The sequence below is a fragment of the Cryptomeria japonica genome, chromosome 9 (genome assembly GCF_030272615.1).
Source record: "Cryptomeria japonica chromosome 9, Sugi_1.0, whole genome shotgun sequence".
Lineage (NCBI taxonomy): Eukaryota > Viridiplantae > Streptophyta > Pinopsida > Cupressales > Cupressaceae > Cryptomeria > Cryptomeria japonica.
In genome coordinates this window covers 528,836,805-528,858,165 of record NC_081413.1, presented here as the reverse complement: position 1 = coordinate 528,858,165, position 21,361 = coordinate 528,836,805, and the positions used below count along the sequence as shown (strand labels likewise).

Below are 21,361 nucleotides of genomic sequence, written 5' to 3'. Positions count from 1 at the left end.
GCAAAGGATGGATCCAAAATCTTACCATTCACACCTGCAAAAAGTGAGTATACATACAAATATATAAATACACATCATGGACTTCTTCCATGATATCCATCTTGCATTGCCCGCAAAGGATGGATCCACCTTGCATTGCCCACATAGGGTGGAAGAGATCTTTCAACCTTCTCCCTGAGAAGGATAACTACCATCTTGCATTGCCCGCAGAGGATGGCTCCACCTTGCATTGCCCACAGAGGGTGGAAGAGGATTTTCACCTCAATCTTCTCTTTAGAGAAGAATACAACACCACCTTGCATTGCCCGCAGAGGATGGAAGATACAACTAAATGTATCACTGGGGTTGATACTCCCTCTCAACCAAAGCTATGTTTTCCACAAAACCAAGAGTATCTCTGAAATATTCAAACTTCACTCTAGCAAGAGGCTTGTTCATCTATGCTGATGTATTTCAACTGTATGGCACCTCTTTGTACCATATCTTGAATGAGTCTCCACATGCTTTGACCTGTCATGAAACACTAGATTGACAGACATCTTCATACAACTCTGATTGTCACAATGAATGACTGTGGGTTCCCAGGGTTGTCCAAACAAATCAGCAAGAAGTTTATGAAGCCACATTGCTTCTCTAGTGGCAAAACTTGCTGCAATATACTCAGCTTCAGCAGTACTCAGTGCAACTGAGGACTGTTTTCTCCAGGCCCAAGAGATCACTGTGGATCCTAAACTGAAACAAAATGCCTGAAGTGCTCTTCCTGACTATGACACTTCCTACCCAATCCGAATTAGAGTAACCTTCCAAGGTGATGACAGTATTGAGTGAATACTTCAGCCCATAACCAACTGTGCCTTGCAAATGTCTCTCAGGTTGGAATAAATTTGTGTCTCAGACCAGCAATCAAACTTTCAGTATTTATATCAGATTAACATTAAGTAAATGATAAGCAAGTAAACGAAAGAAAGAAAACAAGTGCACAAGAGACCAACTCAATTACCCTGGGAAAACCTCCAAAACTGCACACTTGAATGAATCAGATCTGCCCCTTTTAATACACCAGGTCTGCACTTCTATATTCACCAGGTCTGCTCTTTCATTACAACTGAATCTGCACTTTCAAGTTTGCTTCAGGTCTGCAAGTATGAATCTCTCAGGTCTGCACTTTAATGCACCATCTAACAGCAATAAGGAGCACCAAAATTCGCTATATCTTCCTTGGATAAATTCACCAAATTCACTGATTATTTTCGCACAGCAAGAGGAAGATGAATTTCGCTAAGAGCATGAATGAATGATTGTGTTTAAACTTGCCAAATAGCCTTTATTTATATGGTGCATATACCCTTTTAAGTCGGCTTATTTAAATATATATTTTGGCACCAATTTGATTTGAGTGTGGCGTGTTCATTATAGGGCTGGCCCTATTTAGGAACACACTATCTTCTTTGGCGAGAAAGGTCCAGCTCTACACGTTACCCTTTGGCAAAAGGGCCCAGCCCTTTAGGGATTCGGATGTTGCCTTAGGCAATCCGAATCCCCCTTTTTCTTAGCCTAGTTACAAACAACACTCCCTCTTAACTAGGGAAGAAAATGAATACATAATCAAAACCTTTAGAGTTCCATCTAGCACACAAGCATAGAATGAATCTAGCACACAAGCATAGAATTACATCTTCCACCTAGCACACAAGCATAGGATGGTTCTAGCACACAAGCATAGAAAGTGTAATACACTAGTGGGTCTTTACATAATTACAATTTTTCCATCTAGCACACAAGCATAGAATGGAACCTTCCATTCTTGCACACAAGCGAAGAATGGACATTGGCTGAGAGCACTCACTGCATGACAGGTGTCAAGTCTGGTGTTAACTAGATACATCAAGGATCCAATCAACTGTCTGTACTCAAATGGATCTGCAAAATCAGAGTTAGCCACAAACATACTCAACCTTTCAAGTTAGTTTCCATAGGAGTAGACATAGGTTTGCAATCCATCATTCTAAATCTTTTCAAAACATTAATTGATTTAGTTAGATCTTTGTCATACTTCTAATCCTAGAAGGAAATGCATTAGACCTAGTTCCTTCATTTCAAATTCTAATGCTAATTCTTACAAAATCCTAAGCTTACCGAATATTGTCAATTCTTCCATCTAGAATTTACTGAGGATTGTAGGGAATGTAGGACTCCCTCTTAATCCTTGATATGAGATACATAATATAAGAATCCTATTAGGGAAAACAATCATAGGATTTTCATAAATCAGAAGAATGCTAAATTTCCTTTTCCTTTACTTTTACTTTCTACGAAGGGATCCATAGCATAATGAAATATCGTCAATCATCTCTTTAAGTAAGGAAATGAGCTGAAAACTTGTATAGGCTCTCATGCCTATTCCAAGCTCCCTCTGAAGCATAATAGTTTAAGACTTATTGACATCACTATTAGAATCAAACATGATTTAATAATAGCATGAACATGATACAAGCATATATAAAACTTATCTCTTTTACCCACGTCCTTAAGTTGTTTCATGAATCTTTGGTGGCTGAGTGGCCTTTGGGCCCTTGTCATCTACCTTCAGCTTAGTGACGATGCTCAAAATGTTGGCATAACAACCAAAGTTGTTGATAGTCAAACAATGTGCATGACGGTGAACTTTCTGAATAGCCTACACCCCTTGACCCTGAGAATTACCTCAAAACATGAAGCTGAAATGTCAATACTGAAATCATACATGATTTAACAAAATTTATTCAACCATATGAATACTTATCTCTTTCCAGGTTGGACTTCTACCAGCGTTCTGGCTTAGTATCGGAGCTTCCAACCATACTGAAGTATCTAGCGAAGATGATTGTGTGGCCTTCGGCCCTCACCATTGCTCATCGTCTATCTCCATCTTGGTGGCGTCAACATGCCAAGCCACCAAACGCTTTCACTGTAATCGACAAACGATCAAGAATGTCGACCACGCACTGTGATCATATTCTGTGATTGCCAATTTCTTATATTGCGACCCATTCAAATGCGAATACAACGAACTCCTTTCGAGGCTCTTGCGCATACAAACACTGTGAATATGGCTCTCAGCAAGCACTACGGCAGCGACCATCCTTCCAATTTTGAATGACTATGACGAGGCAAATACTGCGGACATACCCATGTGATCATACACAGATACACCCTACGATCAGTGAGATTAGCGTGAGTAACCTGCGATCACCACCTTCTGCAATCTCCGTGTATCGAGATGAGTCTCCATAGCCCATCGATGCACTGTGATTATTGATATCACCTTACGATCGATGCGGCCTCCATGTGTGAATACGCTTGCTACGATCACCATTGCGACCTTGATGCCTCCACGACTCCTGGCAAACACGATAACTCCATCACGACCCGAATCTGGTTCGAGCTTTCACCTTGTCCCGATTAAATAATCAGCTCAGTGATAAAAATGCGAATATTCCCATGGGGATCACGGTGCGGATTATAAACATGTCTGTGGACACCTCCCTGCTACGCGACTATAACCATCCATGGCTCATACTGTGAACACGGCTCCCTGCGAATATCTTGAGCACCATGATCGTGCAAAACAAGGCGAATATACCAAGCGGTGAGGAATAGCAGCTTCCTCCCTGCATTTACGTCTCCAGGTGAATATGGCGACTACAAAGTCTGGCAGTCACCCTGCGAATGTGGCTGCCAATGGTTGCAAACAATGCATACACTTTTGCGATTCATTTTGAACACGGCGAATACAAAACTTGAAATGCAATCATGATTATGCGATAATGTGAACACACTGCGGATGCAAATGCAAATACACCGCGAACATCACTAACACGGTCACTACGATGATCCCGCGATGATTTGAATATACCCCAATGTCCATTGCAAATAGTCTGTGAATACTCTGCAACGAACACGAGGCTGGGAAGCCACGGCCACCATGCGGATAATGCAAATGCAATCCTCCGCGAACACAGCGACTGTGAGTACCTTGCGACTGTGATCACTAAACTCGAAATGCAATTTACCCTTGACTATACAGTGATTGCCAAGCGAACATTGAGATTGTCACTTTGCGACTGCAACTCGCTCAGGCCGTATCCAACTAAGTCTGCAATTTAGGAAAGTCGTAGCTCTGATACCATGTTGATTTTCAAGCTGTGCTTGATTGTTGCCTTCCCAACCATAGACGATAAGGTCTTATCGTCACCCCCAAGCACAAGTTCGCTTACTGCGAATTGCATGTATTCATTGTATTTGAAAGACTACAAGACAATTGAATATATATGAGGTAAGGCTACCTAAAAGACCTCAAGTCGGCCTTATTGATTTGACACCAAGAATAGGATCAGTCCTATTTAATTACAAGATACTTATTTAGGGCCAGACCAATACCTTTATATTAAACATATAAGCTGCGCATTTTATGGAGAATTACTAAGGCCAAAAGGCCAATTAGCAATTCCAAGACTAGGTAGGCCCTCACTAGGGATCCAACCTAGCTACATGTCAACAGAAGGATCAGTAATTTTGGGCTTGCAATGGTTCATATCCAATTGAGGAGTTAACTATGGAAACCAACAAAGTATCCTTTGGTAAGATACTTCATTATGAAAATGCTTGGCCTATTTTGAACAAGCATGATATGGAAACTCAATCATACACCTCTAAGGTTGCTGCCAAATGGAATAACTTCAAAAAGAGGTTTTATTACTAAGAGTCACCTACAAAACATGATGACTATTGATGACAAGGGAAATGAACCAAGGGGCATAGAACCCAATTTTGGGGCTGCTGCACACAATATTTTCAGCTTCTACCCTACATCATTAGTAGCCATAAACAAGTTTTCACTCATATGGTGGAGGAATTTTCATTTTATTACTGCTGTCAGCATTTTCAGTCATTATGGGATAGGTTCCAGCATCTGCATTTTTTATTCCAATCAAGAGAACTCACTATTGCAGCTATTGTACTATATTCCAATTGCTTAATTTGATGATCCCATGTGTTGTACTAATGTTATCTTTCACAAACAGCCATAGACTTGTACGTTTTGGAAAGATCTATTTGCTTAATGTTCTAATGCTTATTCCAGCTCAGATCTAGCACGTATTTGTGACTTTTGAAGTTACCCATCTTTGCATAATTCCATTGGTGCAATGTCCCCAATTTTTAGTGACAATAAATTATCAGACCCATCATAGTTTGGAAGGGTTACCTTATTCAGTCTTATGTTTTAAGTCCTTGTTTGAATGTCCTTTTTCTCTCCTAGGGGTCTCATGGATTTTTGCTTCACAGAACTCCCTGAATGATATGATTCTTCTCACCTCAGGGTTTAAGTTTATGCATGCTTCTGCTATTTCCTCAGTGCTGTTATTGAGAGGATTAATTTCTTCTTCCTCCCTTGGAATATCATTTTTTTGTAGGAAGGAAGGTTTTGGTATCTTAGGTGTAGATGATCTACTATTGTTTTCTGAATGATTTGTACTAATGTCCCTCCCATTAGAGGAATTGGTCCTAAGACTATTAATTGAAGTATTCATGTTTTGCAAAGCTTGCATGAGGACTTCGGTTCTTTCATTTTGATCCATTAATTTCTTGGTTATCAGCTCCATGAATGTTCTCATCTCATCTCCTGTTGGTTCACCCATATTATTGTTTTGATCTGGGTTAGAGTTTGTTGCTAGTTTTTTCCTTTCCCTCTCTAAGGCTCTTTGTGCCCTTTGGCTATGTTGCATTAACTTATCTTTTTACAGGATGCAGGATATAGCTCTGATACCAATTGTGATGTCCCCTACTTGGAAGCTGTCATGTTTCAAAAATTATCATACATAAATGAATGCATTATCAAGTTTTTAAGCTTTTTCAATAAATTCCACATTTTATAATTCATAGCCTTCTATATTATGATCTAACTTGTTACTACCTAACCCTAAGGGAGGAAGAGGTAATTATGTTACCAGGGCACTGAGAAACCAAACTATAACAGGCTCTATCAATGTTTACGGATGGAGGCCCTTACCCCATCTTGGGACTACTCCGTCAAGGTTTACGGGACACTGATCCTTACCCCATCTCGGGACCACATAATTGGTTGGAATTAGACCGCCTCTCCGTTAGCACAAATCTAGCCCATCCTCCATAGGCATTAGCAGAAATAACACAGATTAGATCAGAAATATATGAGTTTTTTCTAATATTTAGTTACATAAGGATTCCTTAAAATTATGAGATCTATTACTAACACTGCTGATGAATAACCAGATTTCTTTAGGAAAATATTTTATTTTATCTATGCTCTTAACCTTATTCTGAGAATTATATTTATCTATTAATACAATAAATCAATATTGTAGATATCAAAGGGTTTACTCAGTGTGCCAGGCTGTATGTCAAATGCTGTATTCAGCAATCAATATATTAACCAGAATATCAATCTCCTTATTCGATGCCTGCTGGAATAATATGGATTTCCATCTTATATGTTTCTGAAGGGATTGGTTGTGTCTCCGGAGGCATGTCTCATGTAGAACATACCACTTCATACTAAGACGATTTGTTATTACCATCATGCCTTTCCATAATGATTCGATTTGCTGGTGGAATGATGTCTTTTCATCATAAAATAGTTCCCTTGTATTTGCTAATAGTAATGTTTAGTTATTGATTTTGACGGCAGTGATTACTTTCATATTTTTAACGCTAATGACTAGTTTCATAAATAATATAATTTATCATTAATATATTAAATGAAAAAAATAATAATAATAATAATATAAGTGCATTGTTAATTTAATTAAGTATTAATGAAGGGACATTACAATCTACATCAGATCTGGGATAGCTGTAGTATTGCCCCCCATTATAGAACCTTCCCACTAACATTACCATGTAAAGAAATCCTCTCAAATTATATCACTCCAATGCTATCTATAACTTGAAACATCAAAACCAGCACTATTAAAATAATGTAACAGCTGCAAGTATGACAAACTTGTGTAAAAGTCAACCATACGATTACTATAGGAATTGTAAATGGCCAAATACAGACTGAGAACTCTCCATTATAAGCTACTAATAGTAAATTGCTCTTCACCATAGCTAGGAATCCCTGCAAAACTACTTGTGTGAATGCCAATGAAGTAATGGGGTGGCTGTTAACAATGGTGACAGCAATATTAGGACTAGAAATTGGGTCCATCGCTATCCTGGGAATGCATCCACTGCGATATAAGGATACTATGTTATCACAACCCAACCACCTCATGCTTTGTTTGAAGATCAATCATCCTGCTCACACAGTGCTACCCTATCATTCAACAGAATTTCTGCCTGGAATCTTTCAATGGAAACACCAAGCCTCCATGACTTGTGATGATATTCTTTGCTCAGTGGTAGCCTTGAAAAATCAATTTTCATGCACTGTTGGTCCAAGGCAGACCAAGTACAGCCTCTAGTAGATGAATCACCTTTGAATAAGGCTGTAGTTGCTACCAGTTGAAACAACACATAAAAGTCTTTGCATATCACATGTTCACCCAAAATGGCAACCAATAGCTCTGCTTTCGTGATGCTCGGAAATTGGGGTAACTCATTCTTCATGAATTCTCCAATTTTCTTGTAGCTCGAAACCCACAACACCATACCAAGCTTAGTCAAAAAATCTCATAGATCAAAATGTGTAAGAACCCAACAGGCTCATTGGATTTGTTTTTTATTTTGAAGTTTTGTTTTTTTTTGTGCGTGTGTTTTTTGCAAGGGTTTGATTGAAAAAGCAAATGCCAAATAGCTAATGAATCTATTGCAACTGAGAATACTAAGACTGTTCAAGGAAATTGTAATTACAATCATACAACTCCAATGATTATTGAAATATAAACCTTTTATAACACATGCATACTTGGAAATAAGAAATACAACTGCTGCTCTGAATTTTCTGCGAAAAAGCAGCTCCCTTAATGATTCGATTCTTCTCCAAACTGAATGAATTTGCCCCCAAGATGATCACTGATGGTTTCCTCACTGTAAGGCACCTCTTCCTTAATTTTTATTGAAATTTATTAAACACTGCTAGGTCAAAATCGCCCTACTTGCAGCTGAATGGCAGAGGTATTTGGAATGATTTGCAGCTTGGAAATGATGGGAAACTGCTGGAGAAGTATCGCATATCCAAGTTATTCAATCTGCAATTATTAACCCTTCAACTGTTCAGATTCAAAGCCTCAAACTTCACCAATTTAACACAAATGGAACCTCTGATTGAAGCCCCCGCTGGTAGCCAAATTCACTGGATATTGCACCAATTCAAATGGCTGCAACACTGAAGATTTTCACGTTCTCCAATGGCGAAGAAAACTGAAACCCTTGGTCTCTGCTCTCCAAAGTCATGAAAGAAGAATGCCAAAACTAAGTTGCCGGTTCGGATTTTGGTTCGGATTCTGGTTCGAGATTCGGGTTCGCAAATTTGTTCACTTTTTGGGGGGGGTGGGTTCGGTTTCGCTTTGGGTCGTCCATACAAAAACATATAGAAATAAAAAAATAAAAATATATACATATATGCAGCAGCAAATAAATAGCAAAATACACCACCATATATATTAAATTATTAATGTTGTAGACTTTTAGTCCAAATGGCAAATAAAATAGCAAAATGCCAAAATTGTTAATGCATTAGTAGCTTCTGCAAGATAAGACTCTCCTAACTCATTAATCTCCTCTATTCTGTTATTAGTTTACTCATTCATGCTTTATGTTTATCAGACTATAACATTGATCATAATTATGATATTGATATTGGATAATGATGGATTAGATTGACGATCTACTTAACTATGTTAAGCGTCAATCTAAATGCTATCGGGCTACTAACCCGATAGCATATTAATGTCGATTCATATATGAATCGGCATTAATATACTATCGGGGTATTAACCCGATAGCATATAATGCTAACAGTTATTGTTATTGTTTACTTTAACCAATTCATTATCAGTGTGTTTATATTGATCCATTATCGTTAACAATGATACTGATTCATTATCGGGTATGCTTATAGATCTGTTACCATTAACAATGATACCGATTCATTATCAAGTATGCTTATAGATCTGTTACCATTAACAATGATACCAATTTATTATCGGGTATGCTTATAGATCTGTTACCATTAACAATGATACCGATGCATTATCGGGTATGTTTATAGCACCGATTAGTTATCATTATGGATCGGTTGATGGTTGTAAGAGTCACGACCAAGTGACATCTTGGTCGGACATGTCTAAAAGACATGTCCGATCAAGGTGCCACTTGATCGTGGCTATCTTACTATTTATACATCATCCAAATTAAGGGAGATGACATTGAAATCGATACATGTTCATCCTCCTTACCTGCAGTAAAAGAAGTATAACAATATTAGCGTCATAGTCATAATATCAAAACGAAAATACACCATCCTGCATATAACTTGTCCATTAATTTGGAAATTGCAATACATTTACATGGTATCAAAGCCAAGTTGATCGAACTTGAGGCTATTCAATTTCGTGAAACAAATTTAAGAACAAGTTTATATACTACATCACATTCTTCAAATGGCCAGTGCTATCAGATTCGAAGACAGACTCGAAGGTGGCGATGATTTTTCAGCCTGGAAATTCAGAATTCAAATGATCTTAAAGGAGAACAAAGTGGATTCGTTTGTTCAAACTAAAAATGATCAACCCGAAAATGAACCTGACAAAACAACATGGATTGAGGGAAATGAAAAGGCAATAAAAATAATAGTTGATGGGGTGAGAAACAACATAATGCCCATCATAAGAAAACATCAGACAGCCTATAAAATGTTCAAAGCTCTTGAAAGCACATTTGAGATATCAAATGCAAGTCGAACTCTAGCATTAAAACGAGAAATAAATCATATCACCATGAACAAAGGGGAGACAATCAACGCCTACTTTATGCGGATATCAATTCTAAAAGATGAACTAGCAACTCTGGACTACGAGATCCAAAGCAAAGAGTTAACACTCATTGCTTTAGATGGGTTACCTAGTGGATGGAGCACATTCGTCCAAGGCATCAGTGCAAGGTCCAAATATCCCAAGTTTGAAAGATTAAGGGATGATTGTCTCCAAGAAGAATCAAGATTGAACAAGATGGGAATGAAACATAAGAATATAGATGAAGACCTACAAGTTCTAAACACCAACTCCACCAAGCAAAACAAGAAAAGGCAGTTTAAAAAGAGAAAAGGTCGTCAAGGCAAGAATACTTCAAAGAAGGACTTATCTCACATTCAATGTTACAGATGTGATCAGTTCGGACACTTTGTTGCAAAGTGCCCGGAAAGAACCAAGAAACATGCTACATTTGTCAAAGCAGGAAAGACTAAAGGGGAAGACGACTCCGGGAAATACGTATTCTACTCAGCACTCACAAGCCAAGCTTCTAACAAAATCAACTCATGGGTGATTGACAGTGGTTCATCCAGGCACATCACTGGGTTTAGAGAAGTACTTGATTCCATGACAGAGGAGAGTGATGAGGACGTAACCATCGGAGATGACTCCACACATCCAGTCAGAGGAGTAGGAACCTACACCATCAAATTGAAGACAGGCATAACCTTGCGGCTCGAAGGAGTACTATATGTCCCCGGCATCAAAAGAAATCTAGTCTCTATATCGGCACTGGAAGATAACGGATACAGAGTGACATTCATGGACAACAGAGTATTGGCTTGGCCAAGGAACTCCTCCATCAAGAAGGCAAAGACCATTGGACAGAGACGGGGCTATTTGTATGAACTATGCACGGAACCCAACCTAGCCCTAATCCATGAAGCCACTAATGCAAATGAAGTTTGGCATAGCAGATTATGCCATCTGAATTTTAGGGCTTTATCTTCAATGAGAAACCTTGTCACAAGTCTACCCAAGTTAAAGCAAGATCATTCAGGGGCATGCAAAGGATGCGCCCTAGGTAAAAATACCAAAGGTGCATTCCAAAATAGTACTAGGAAAACTAGTAAAATTCTAGAATTAGTTCATTCTGATGTATGCGGACCTATGTCCGTATCCTCTCTAGGGGGATTCTAGTATTATGTAATATTTGTTGATGACTACTCTAGGAAGACTTGGATCTACTTTCTGAAAAGTAAAGAATCAGAAGAGATCCTCTCTAGGTTTAAAGAATTTAAATCACTAACTGAAAACCACTCAGGAAACAAAGTTAAAACCTTAAGAACCGACAATGGGGGAGAATACACCTCAGATTCGTTTAAAGAATTTTGTAGAGATAATGGGATTAAGAGGGAGCTCACTATACCTTATAACCCCCAACAAAATGGGGTAGCGGAAAGGAAAAATAGGACTATAGTTGAAGCTACCAAGGCCATGATCCTAGATCAAAACCTTAACACAAATCTCTGGGCTGAAGCATCCAACACCACTATATATATACAAAACAGATGCCCTCACTCCCATCTTGAGGACAAAACTCCTGAGGAAGTATTCACTAAAATTAAGCCTGATATTAGCCACCTTAGGATATTTGGATGTCCTGTTTATATCCATATACCTAAAGAAAAGAGACTAAAACTAGAGCCTTCTGGAAAAAGAGGATTGCTTGTAGGATATAGTGAAACCTCCAAAGCCTACAGAATCTATGTACCTGGTCAAAGAAATATTGAACTAAGTAGGTATGTAGTCTTTGAAGAGAAACTGGCTTTCAAAAGAGCTCAGAACTTCATAGAACCCGAAATCTATGTACCTAACTTTAACTTAGATGAAAATCCTGCCCCCGAGTTTCAGAGGGAGAATCTAGATGAAACTGAAAATGAAAATGAACACTCACCTAGAAATCTCAAGAAAAGACCACTATGGGCCACCAAAACAGTAGAAGAAGCTCAGAGGTTTGCTGATCCTTTTGGAACTTTCAAAGAAAGCAAAAGACCTAATAAATTTACTAGCTATGTTGCTCTTATGAATGATCTATCTAAAAACGAACGTGACAATGTAACAGATGCCCTTAAACATCAAGTATGGAAGGATGCTATATCTGAAGAGTATCAATCCATAATGAAAAATGATGTATGGGAAATTGTTCCTAGGCCAACTAAGAAATCTGTTGTTTCTTCTAAATGGCTTTTCAAGATCAAACATGCAGCAGATGGCAGCATTGAAAAATATACGGCAAGATTTGTAGCCAGAGGATTTTCTCAAAAGGAAGGAATAGACTATGAAGAAACATTTTCTCCTATAGCCAGATATACCTCAGTAAGGACTGTACTAGCCATTGCAGCAGCAAAGGGATGGAAGGTACATCAAATGGATGTAAAGACAGCTTTTCTTAATGGAGAGATATCTGAAGAAGTATACCTAGAGCAACCTGAAGGGTTTGAGATCTATCATGCAGAATCTCATGTGTGCAGACTCAAGAAAGCTCTATATGGGCTCAAACAGGCTCCCAGGGCCTGGTATGAAAGAATTGACACATATCTATCAAAACTAGGCTTCTCTAAAAATGATGCAGATCCTAATCTCTACTACAAACAGAATAAAGGCGATATGTTGATAATGATTTTATATGTTGATGACTTATTAAGCACAGGAGAAGATCACCTTATAGATCAATGCAAGAAAGAGCTATCCAAAGAATTTGATATGAAGGACTTGGGATTGCTTCACTATTTCCTAGGGTTGGAAGTATGGCAGAATTCTGATAACATTGTTCTAAACCAAGGCAAGTATACATTGGACATCCTGAAGAGATTTGGAATGCTAAACTGCAGACCCATGACCACTCCAATGGAAACCAATCTTCATAAACTTAAAGAAGCAGCAGCAGAATCACCTTCTACTAACCCCACTCCATACAAGCAAATGATTGGGTCTCTTATGTATCTGGTAAATACAAGACCAGATATCTGCTATGCAGTAAATGCTTTGAGCCAGTTTATGTGTGAGCCAAAGGAGATACACCTGGTAGCAGTAAAACACATTATGAGATATTTACAAGGCACCTTAAATCTTGGTCTCAAGTATGAGAAAATTGATCTTAATCTACACGGATTCACAGATTCAAATTGGGCTAGAAGTGTGACTGACTGGAAAAGCACCTCTAGGTGCTGCTTCAGTTTGGGATCAGCCATGATATCCTGGATCAGCAGAAAGTAGTCTTCTGTAGCGCAAAGTTCCATCGAGGCCGAATACATTGCAGCCTCCATGGCTGCCCGAGAAGCAGTGTGGCTTAGAAAGTAACTTATGGGATTGTTTGGTAATCCGATGAAACCTACTATCATCCATTGCGACAATCAAAGCTGCATAAAACTTTCAGTGAATCCAGTGTTCCATGATAGATCCAAACATATTGAGATCCCATACCATTATGTACGAGACATGGTAGACAAAAATGTGATCAAATTAGAATATGTTAGTACGGGAGATCAGACTGCAGATATTCTGACCAAACCACTTTCCAGAGTGAAGGTTGATCACTTTAGAAAGGGTTTAGGTATGATAGAAAGGTAATCTACTTTGTAAATAAGATGCTGAAAATGTAAACTTCTTTTGTCATGTTAAGACATTCTAGGTTTTGCCCCATGTTCATATCTAAGAGGTGACGATCTCTCAGATTATGAACACTTGTATGCAAACATCATAAGGTGACGATCTTATGATTCTCAAACCAGTCATCATGTTGGATCCCTGGTATGTCATGGATGTGCCATGATGGTGTTGTGATAAAACATTTGTATAAAATGTTTGTGCACATATCACAATCTGGATAAGATGAGAATTTAACCATCCTCATATGTTTATCCTTAGTATTGTGTGTTTAGGCAATACTGATATCACGTGTTTAGGTGATATCTTGTCATAATAAAATGATGAATCTTTTATATCACATGGTTGGGTGATACTCTATGTCACATACTTAGAGTGATGTTTTATATTTGTATCTTATGTCCTGATGATACTTCATATCATATGTATAGATGATATATATTCTTGGAGACTGACATTATGGAAAAGAAATGTGATGCAGGTTACTTTATCTATCTTCCAAAAGATAAGAGGGTGGGTTAATGCATTAGTAGCTTCTGCAAGATAAGACTCTCCTAACTCATTAATCTCTTCTATTCTGTTTTTAGTTTACTCATTCATGCTTTATTTTATTAGACTACAACATTGATCATAATTATGATATTGATATTGGATAATGATGGATTAGATTGACGATCTACTTAACTATGTTAAGCGTCAATCTAAATGCTATCGGGCTACTAACCCGATAGCATATTAATGTCGATTCATATATGAATCGGCATTAATATACTATCGGGTTAATAACCCGATAGCATATAATGCTAACAATTATTGTTATTGTTTACTTTAACCAATTCATTATCGGTGTGTTTATATTGATCCATTATCATTAACAATGATACCGATTCATTATCAGGTATGCTTATAGATCTGTTACAATTAACAATGATACCGATTCATTATCGGGTATACTTATAGATCCGTTACCATTAACAATGATACCGATGCATTATCGGGTATGTTTATAGCACCGATTAGTTATCATTATGGATCGGTTGATGGTTGTAAGAGTCACGACCAAGTGATATCTTGGTCGAACATGTCTAAAAGACATGTCTGATCAAGGTGCCACTTGATCGTGGCTATCTTACTATTTATACATCATCCAAATTAAAAGAGATGACATTGAAATCGATACATGTTCATCCTCCTTACCTGCAGTAAAAGAAGTATAACAATATTAGCGTCATAGTCATAATATCAAAACGAAAATACACCATCCTGCATATAACTTGTCCATTAATTTGGAAATTGCAATACATTTACAAAAATACACCACCATATCAATGTTTATGTTAAAAAATAATAATGTCAACATTAACAATCAGCCATCACTGATCAAATATCATCAAAAGTCGTCAAACATATCAGCATCATCCTCCTGTGGCAAATTAGAAGCACAAACAGTGCTACTGGCAGTGGTACTAGCAATCTCAGCCTCAAAGCAGCCTCATGATCACTAAGTATCTCATCATTATCATCATCAACTCCAAGTGCATTAAGGCGGGCAATTGAATCATCCAACTCTGCATGCTCTGGTTCAACATCCCAATGTTTTGCCTCCCCTTGTTTGTAGGTATTGTCTTTGTGTGTTAGGAGCCTCAAGTTTGAATGCACATAGACCAAGTTTTACCTATTTGACCTTTTTAGTGGTCTAATTTAGGGTTGGAGGGTCGAATAGACTAAATTAGCCAAAAAAAAAAAAAAATTAGTAGTTAAAAAAATGTCCTTTTCACCCAAGTTCTTCCCGGGTTCTGCCGCTGGAACTGAAATTCGTTCCAAATACGCCAAAATTCGACCAGGGCTCCTCTGAGAGAATTTGCTGGGCCAAAAATGAACCCTGACAGAATTTGGGTAGAATTTGTAACAAACCAATATTTGGTGCGAACCGAACCAAGACCCATGGGATTTTTTGCAGAATTTGGCAACTTAGTGCCAAAACAATAATGTCGAACTTCTCATTGAAAGCTCTTATATTCTCCTTGAGAAGTTCGAATTTCCCCATAAAGCACTTAAATAACATTTAATGTTATTATTTTACGTTGGCATCATTAATAATAAAAAAAATTTGGAAAATGTGCACATAATTTAATTAATAACGTGGCCCTCTTTTATGATGCCTAGACCCTCAACTTAAGTCACTTAAGTTATAATATAAAATTATATTATAACTTTATAATATAAGCTCATAACCAAATAAACATTAATATCTCCTTAATTACTCAACATTTTTGCACGTCATCTGAGCAGGGAGCTAACATGAGGAAACTGCATATGACCATACCCCCTTTACTAAAAATAGCAGGGGTCCATCTCTAACATCTCAAGACTTACTAAAAATAGTAAGTAGAGCAAACGACGTCTGAATGATGCCAAGCAAAGACCATACTGAAGCAATCTGCAAACTGGAGATGATACAAATCTTCAAGAGACCCTCTAACCAACCTCATTAGCCTACGAGGGCCAGCCTGATAGGCTAATCCTCACTAAAGAGCTGATGTCAACAAGAAGGGGAGATCACAAAATGACACCCATTTTGCTTACTTTCATCAAGAATCAAACCTTTCGAGGTGACTATCTCCTTTTGGTCTTCAAGGAAGGTGAAGTGACAGCTTGGTGAATGAGTCCATTGTTCTTCATGTCCATAATGGCTTCTCCTAGGTCTATCATATGCAAGTCAAAAGTCTCCTTTTCATGGCTACAAAGTAACCCATCAATAAGCACATTGATCTTGGAGAAAAGGAAATTGAATGTTTCCCGATCAATCTCAATGTAGCCAGTGTGTACCATCATGGAGTTTTCTTCCCTCATGTCAACCATTGTTGAAAAGGAAAAAGAATCAGAAATCATGTGGCCCATTTTGGGCAACTCTCTAACATGTTGTATACCTTCATCAAGTATTCCATGAACCTCATGCTTACTCATATAAAAGAGTCCCCGCCCTTGAACTCCAACAAATCCTTGAGCAAACAATATTTCTCCTGATTTTGAAATAAGGGGCATGATAGAGCCACAAACTGAGTCAAGATTCTTGCAGGGATGCAAGTTTTCGACAGGATCACAAATAATAACACGGAACTCAATAAACTAAGTGTGAAGAGTACAATCTTTGTAGACAGAAATGTTTTATACATGGAGGACGCATGGATTATACACAAACATGTGGAATATACATAGACAACATGTCAGTTAACCGATTTGCAAGGAAAATGGAAAATGAACAAAAAACTATGCGTCAACACATTAAATTAAATGCTAATGCATGGGTATTATAAGCAGCAACAAGTTGATGAACTGAATCTTCGACCTTTTAGTGCTGAACAACTGCTTCTAAAGCCCTAGGCACCAATAAAAATGTATGATCTTTTTGAAGGAAAGGAAAATATTTAAAACCCAAGATTGCAGAAGTATTTTATTACAAAAATGGAGAACGAATAAATGAAAATCCTAGCTCTATTACCAATTCAAGCTAGGAATGCACTGCAAAACTGAAAACAAAAATGGAAAATAGATGTGCAAACACAAAATTGTAGTCGTTACTTCAAAATGAGATATGTTGTGCTCGCTGCACACACACCCCTGCTTCACAGGGACCCCCCCACCCCCTTCTTCTGCCCTCACGTAAGAGATGGGCGACTATGTGGTTGTAAGCCAAAATGAAGACCAACCTTTCAAAACCCGATGCAAATCCCAAAAGAAAGCCCAAATCACCAGACCAAAGGTGACGGTATCCATCCTCGGCCTCTTAGAGCGTAAGATCAAAAATCAAACACATTTGTTTCCAAACCTTGTATTTTCGCCAAGAAATATACCGATGAAGGGGAATCCATACATTTTAGGGCGCAGTATCAAATTTGCGCAACTTGTAGAGCCCCCCCTATTTGGCCGAGATTTTTGCCGAAGATGCCCACATTGTGCCCAAAGAGTCAAAACGAAAGGAAGATAAGGCTCGGGTATTCCAGGGACGAAACCATTTTCACGAACTCTATGTAATCGCTGAAAATGACCCGATGAAACCCCTTCCATCCTCCTATAATCTCCCCGCGCACGAAAGAGAATACCTAGAAAATTTGAAACAAGAAGAAAGGGAAAAGTTCGGGTATTTGTGTAAAGAAAATGATGAAATCGTGCCTTCAAAAGCTGCGAAAAATACCTGAAAAGGCCCTCACACAAAGAACAAATAAGAATTGTGCCTATCAATCCCAATAAAAGCACCAAAAGTCGAAGTGAAAATGACAAAGTGTGGGTGTCCAAAACGCACGGGGAGAACAAAGTTCAGGTTTTTAGGATCAAAATGTAAGCTTTCAATAAGTCCACCATGCCTTCATTTGCCAAAAAATCCCCTATAAAAAGCCGAAATCCCCAAAATGGCACCAAATAATTAATAGGGGGGTTCGAATTAAATAAGTCTGAATGCTTTAAAGGAAAGCACTTTCACCACGTCTTCATTAGCCGAAAATGCCTAGGCGTTAAGTTAGGATGGAGGGGGAAGGTGATGGAGTTCACTGAGATTAAAATAAGTCTGTTTTGATAAGTTAATCATCAAGTCAATGAGATATGAATTATTTGCTTCTAAAATGGGTGTAGCCATTATGTTGATATTGACCTTTCTACGACATACAAAGAGAGAGAATGGATTTATGTGAGAATACCATTGCCCTGTTGCTGATCCTCAGTTCTTTTCTATTTTATGCCCTACAAACAAGGAATAAGCTGTATAGGGCCTTATAGAACATTGACTGATAACATAAAAGACCTCTACTTATTTTGCTACCAGCCTATCTTTCAATACAAAGAAATGTCTTAATGATGCTATTATTATTTGCATGTGTGAAACCGGAAGCAGAGTAACGTCCACTATAGTGCTGATTTATACCTTATCATTTGAGAAAAGTCAATCACTTATATATGAATAGTATTATATAAAGCCTTTCCCACATCCCTGCCGTTACAACCTAATAAGATTCCAGTCCAAAAATAGAGCATGCCTTATGTTTTTAAGCATAGCCAGTTCATCAATCTGGTGGACATTGTGGGTGTCAAGAAAAGAGATCACGAGAGATTTATTGAGCTCAAATACTACTTTTATTGAGCTCAAGTACTGCTGCCGCAATCATCCTCAGCACACCAAGTTGAGGTGGGAGGTAAGCCTCATAAAGACTATCACTGTTTTTTACTCAAATTATAAGTGCAAGCATGGACAAATTACAACAGAAATTCTGTTGGTATACAACTCCATTGGGCACTAATTATTGCTTACCATAAATTTATCTGGGGGACTCCCGCTTTCCAGGTGTGCGTGCAATGCCAAATTACTACTCATTATATGTGATAACTTCATTGTAATGTCATCTTCATTGCTGCAAAATATATGAGATATTAGAATTGGAACCAATAATGACAAACGTGAGTATGTAACAAAAGCTTCAGAGTTGTCCCTTGATGCAGTGGAAGCAACATATTAAGGAGGAATGAAATTCTGCCATTTATTCATTTGTTAAAATACAGAATCCACTTTACATCCAAACCTTCCACCATCTGTGACAACTGAAGGACGAATGCCCACAGGTGGAACTGCCATATGTGTTACTATAAGTTTTTCTGGCCTGTCAAATAGATATAAAACTTCACAGTCCTGCCATAACAAACAAATCCCGTTAAACAATTATGAATAATGTTATTTATTTTTTCTTGGTATAAATAGGAATATCACCCAGAAAATATTAATTATCTCTACCTCATCTGTCATCCTTTCAAAAAGGTTGAGAACTTTAGTAGGAATAAGGTCATCCTGAACTTTATTTATGAATGCTCTGATTTCCTTGTTTTGTTTTGCTGCTTCATTTAATTCTAAATGGAATTCATTTCTGACATCAGGTGCCTTTGAGTATTTTTCATGGGTTATACGCAATGTTGAGGTAAGCTTCTTCACCGTACCTGCATTAAACTAAGAATGTTCTTAGAGCCCAAGATCATCTGCATGGAACACCAAAATCTATATGCTTGTCACTGTTACACAACACGTATTTCCACAGAATCAACAAAACAAACTACAATAAAATGGTCGAGCATTGCAGAAAGCATGGTCTAAAAACTGTAACTTACGATTCTTTGACATCATCGGGAAATGACACAATATACTAGGAGGAGATTGTTCTGACAAGGCAATATAAAATTTAACAGATTCACAAATTCAACAACTAGAATTGGTCAGTAGAAAATTAGGAAAAAATACTAGAAAGCTACAGGCATATTCCCTTATTTTAGCAAAGTGATTACTCAAGTACATGGCAGACAAAATAGAACATATTATACAAATCTTTCCCTGGCTTTATAATGTTATGGAGATCAACAAAAGTGTATGAAGAGAAAGGAAAGCACATTCAAAAAAAAAAATCTGTTCGTTTTGTATTATACCACATCAGTTTCTTGCATCTTGACTTTCAATTTATGTATTGGTATAAATATGGTAATGATACATATACAATATATACAATTCTTCCTACTGTTCCACAGCCAAACATGAACAATAGTTACAAAAGATAGTTGAATACCAATACATATCTCAAGTAACACTCCACTCATATAAATGATCTTCTAATTCAACCCACTACGATGATAGCTTAAATTTGAAGAATTAGATACTTTCACAAGAGCTTTAATTTATGAGTTACCATCTATTATCACACAAATAAAAAAAATCCAAAAACCTAAGAAATCTTGATGAACCTTCACGATAAGTAACTAACCATTATAATCTCCGCAATAGGTACAGGTATGAACACGTTTGCATCGGTCAGTTATTTTCTTCAACAAAGCACGCTTCTGCAACACCTCAGCTCTTGGATTTCTCATCCGTCGTAGGAATACTATGCGCTCATCTTCTGGACAAAGAACTCGTGCACAAGACTATAGAATCAAAGAATAAATGAATTTTAATTTTTGTGAATGCAAAAATAAAATCATGAACGTGTCAACATGTCTTTCCGGTCAATAGCAATTGAGTAGAACCAAATTTTGACGCAAAATTAATGCCCTGACACAAAGTCAATCTAATGGGTCTAACAGTTTGCTAGAAAGTAGCCTAAAACCTTGAACATTCAAGAATTGCTTACCCTACCTTGCAAATACATTGTAGAATATTGACAATATTCTTGAAATAACCAATATGAAAGACAGGAAGTGCAAGCTTTATATAACCATAATGGCCTGGACAATCTGCAAACTTCCCATGGCAGGTTGAGCATATTCCTTTATTTGGGGCACCCTGAAAATAATAAACACATTAGTTACAGCTCAAATTACTTCATTAGAAAACACTGAAAACTGAAATCACTGGGAACCTTCCAATCAAAATAATACTTAGAAAATCGGATGCTTTTATGTTAACCACAGACGAATCCATAAAAGAAGTAATTCCTTCTTTTCTTAAATCCTCTTTATATTGTTTTAAAAAAAAACCAGGAAAGAAATTACAATAATTTGAACACGAGAACAATGTACGGCAGTGGAACTTGAAAGTAAGCCCTTTGCTACTCCAATGATTCCAAATCAAAAATTGACCATAGATTTAAAAGCAGATTTGGTAGATCCATTTGTATACAGGCAGCTGATAGTTTCTATGATATATTTGGTAAATATTAGACCTAATTTTTTTTTTCCAATGAAAACATTAAGTAAGTTTATGATTGAGCCAAGGCAAGTTCATTGGACTGCTG

General features: G+C 37.5%; 1 protein-coding gene across 11 annotated transcripts in view; it reads right to left on the bottom strand.

The window, feature by feature from the left end:
• The window catches only part of LOC131077053 (DNA-directed RNA polymerase III subunit 1), a 275,512-nt gene that overhangs the window by 242,364 nt on the left and 11,787 nt on the right, over positions 1–21,361 (bottom strand). For all 11 annotated transcript variants that reach the window (XM_058014439.2, XM_058014440.2, XM_058014431.1 and 8 more), the window contains 5 exons: positions 20,764–20,910; positions 20,393–20,552; positions 19,381–19,580; positions 19,172–19,278; positions 18,904–19,003 (listed from right to left, as the gene is read on the bottom strand). In XM_058014439.2, the coding sequence (XP_057870422.1) occupies positions 18,904–19,003; positions 19,172–19,278; positions 19,381–19,580; positions 20,393–20,552; positions 20,764–20,910 (714 nt within the window). The remainder of the gene's footprint in view (positions 1–18,903; positions 19,004–19,171; positions 19,279–19,380; positions 19,581–20,392; positions 20,553–20,763; positions 20,911–21,361) is intronic.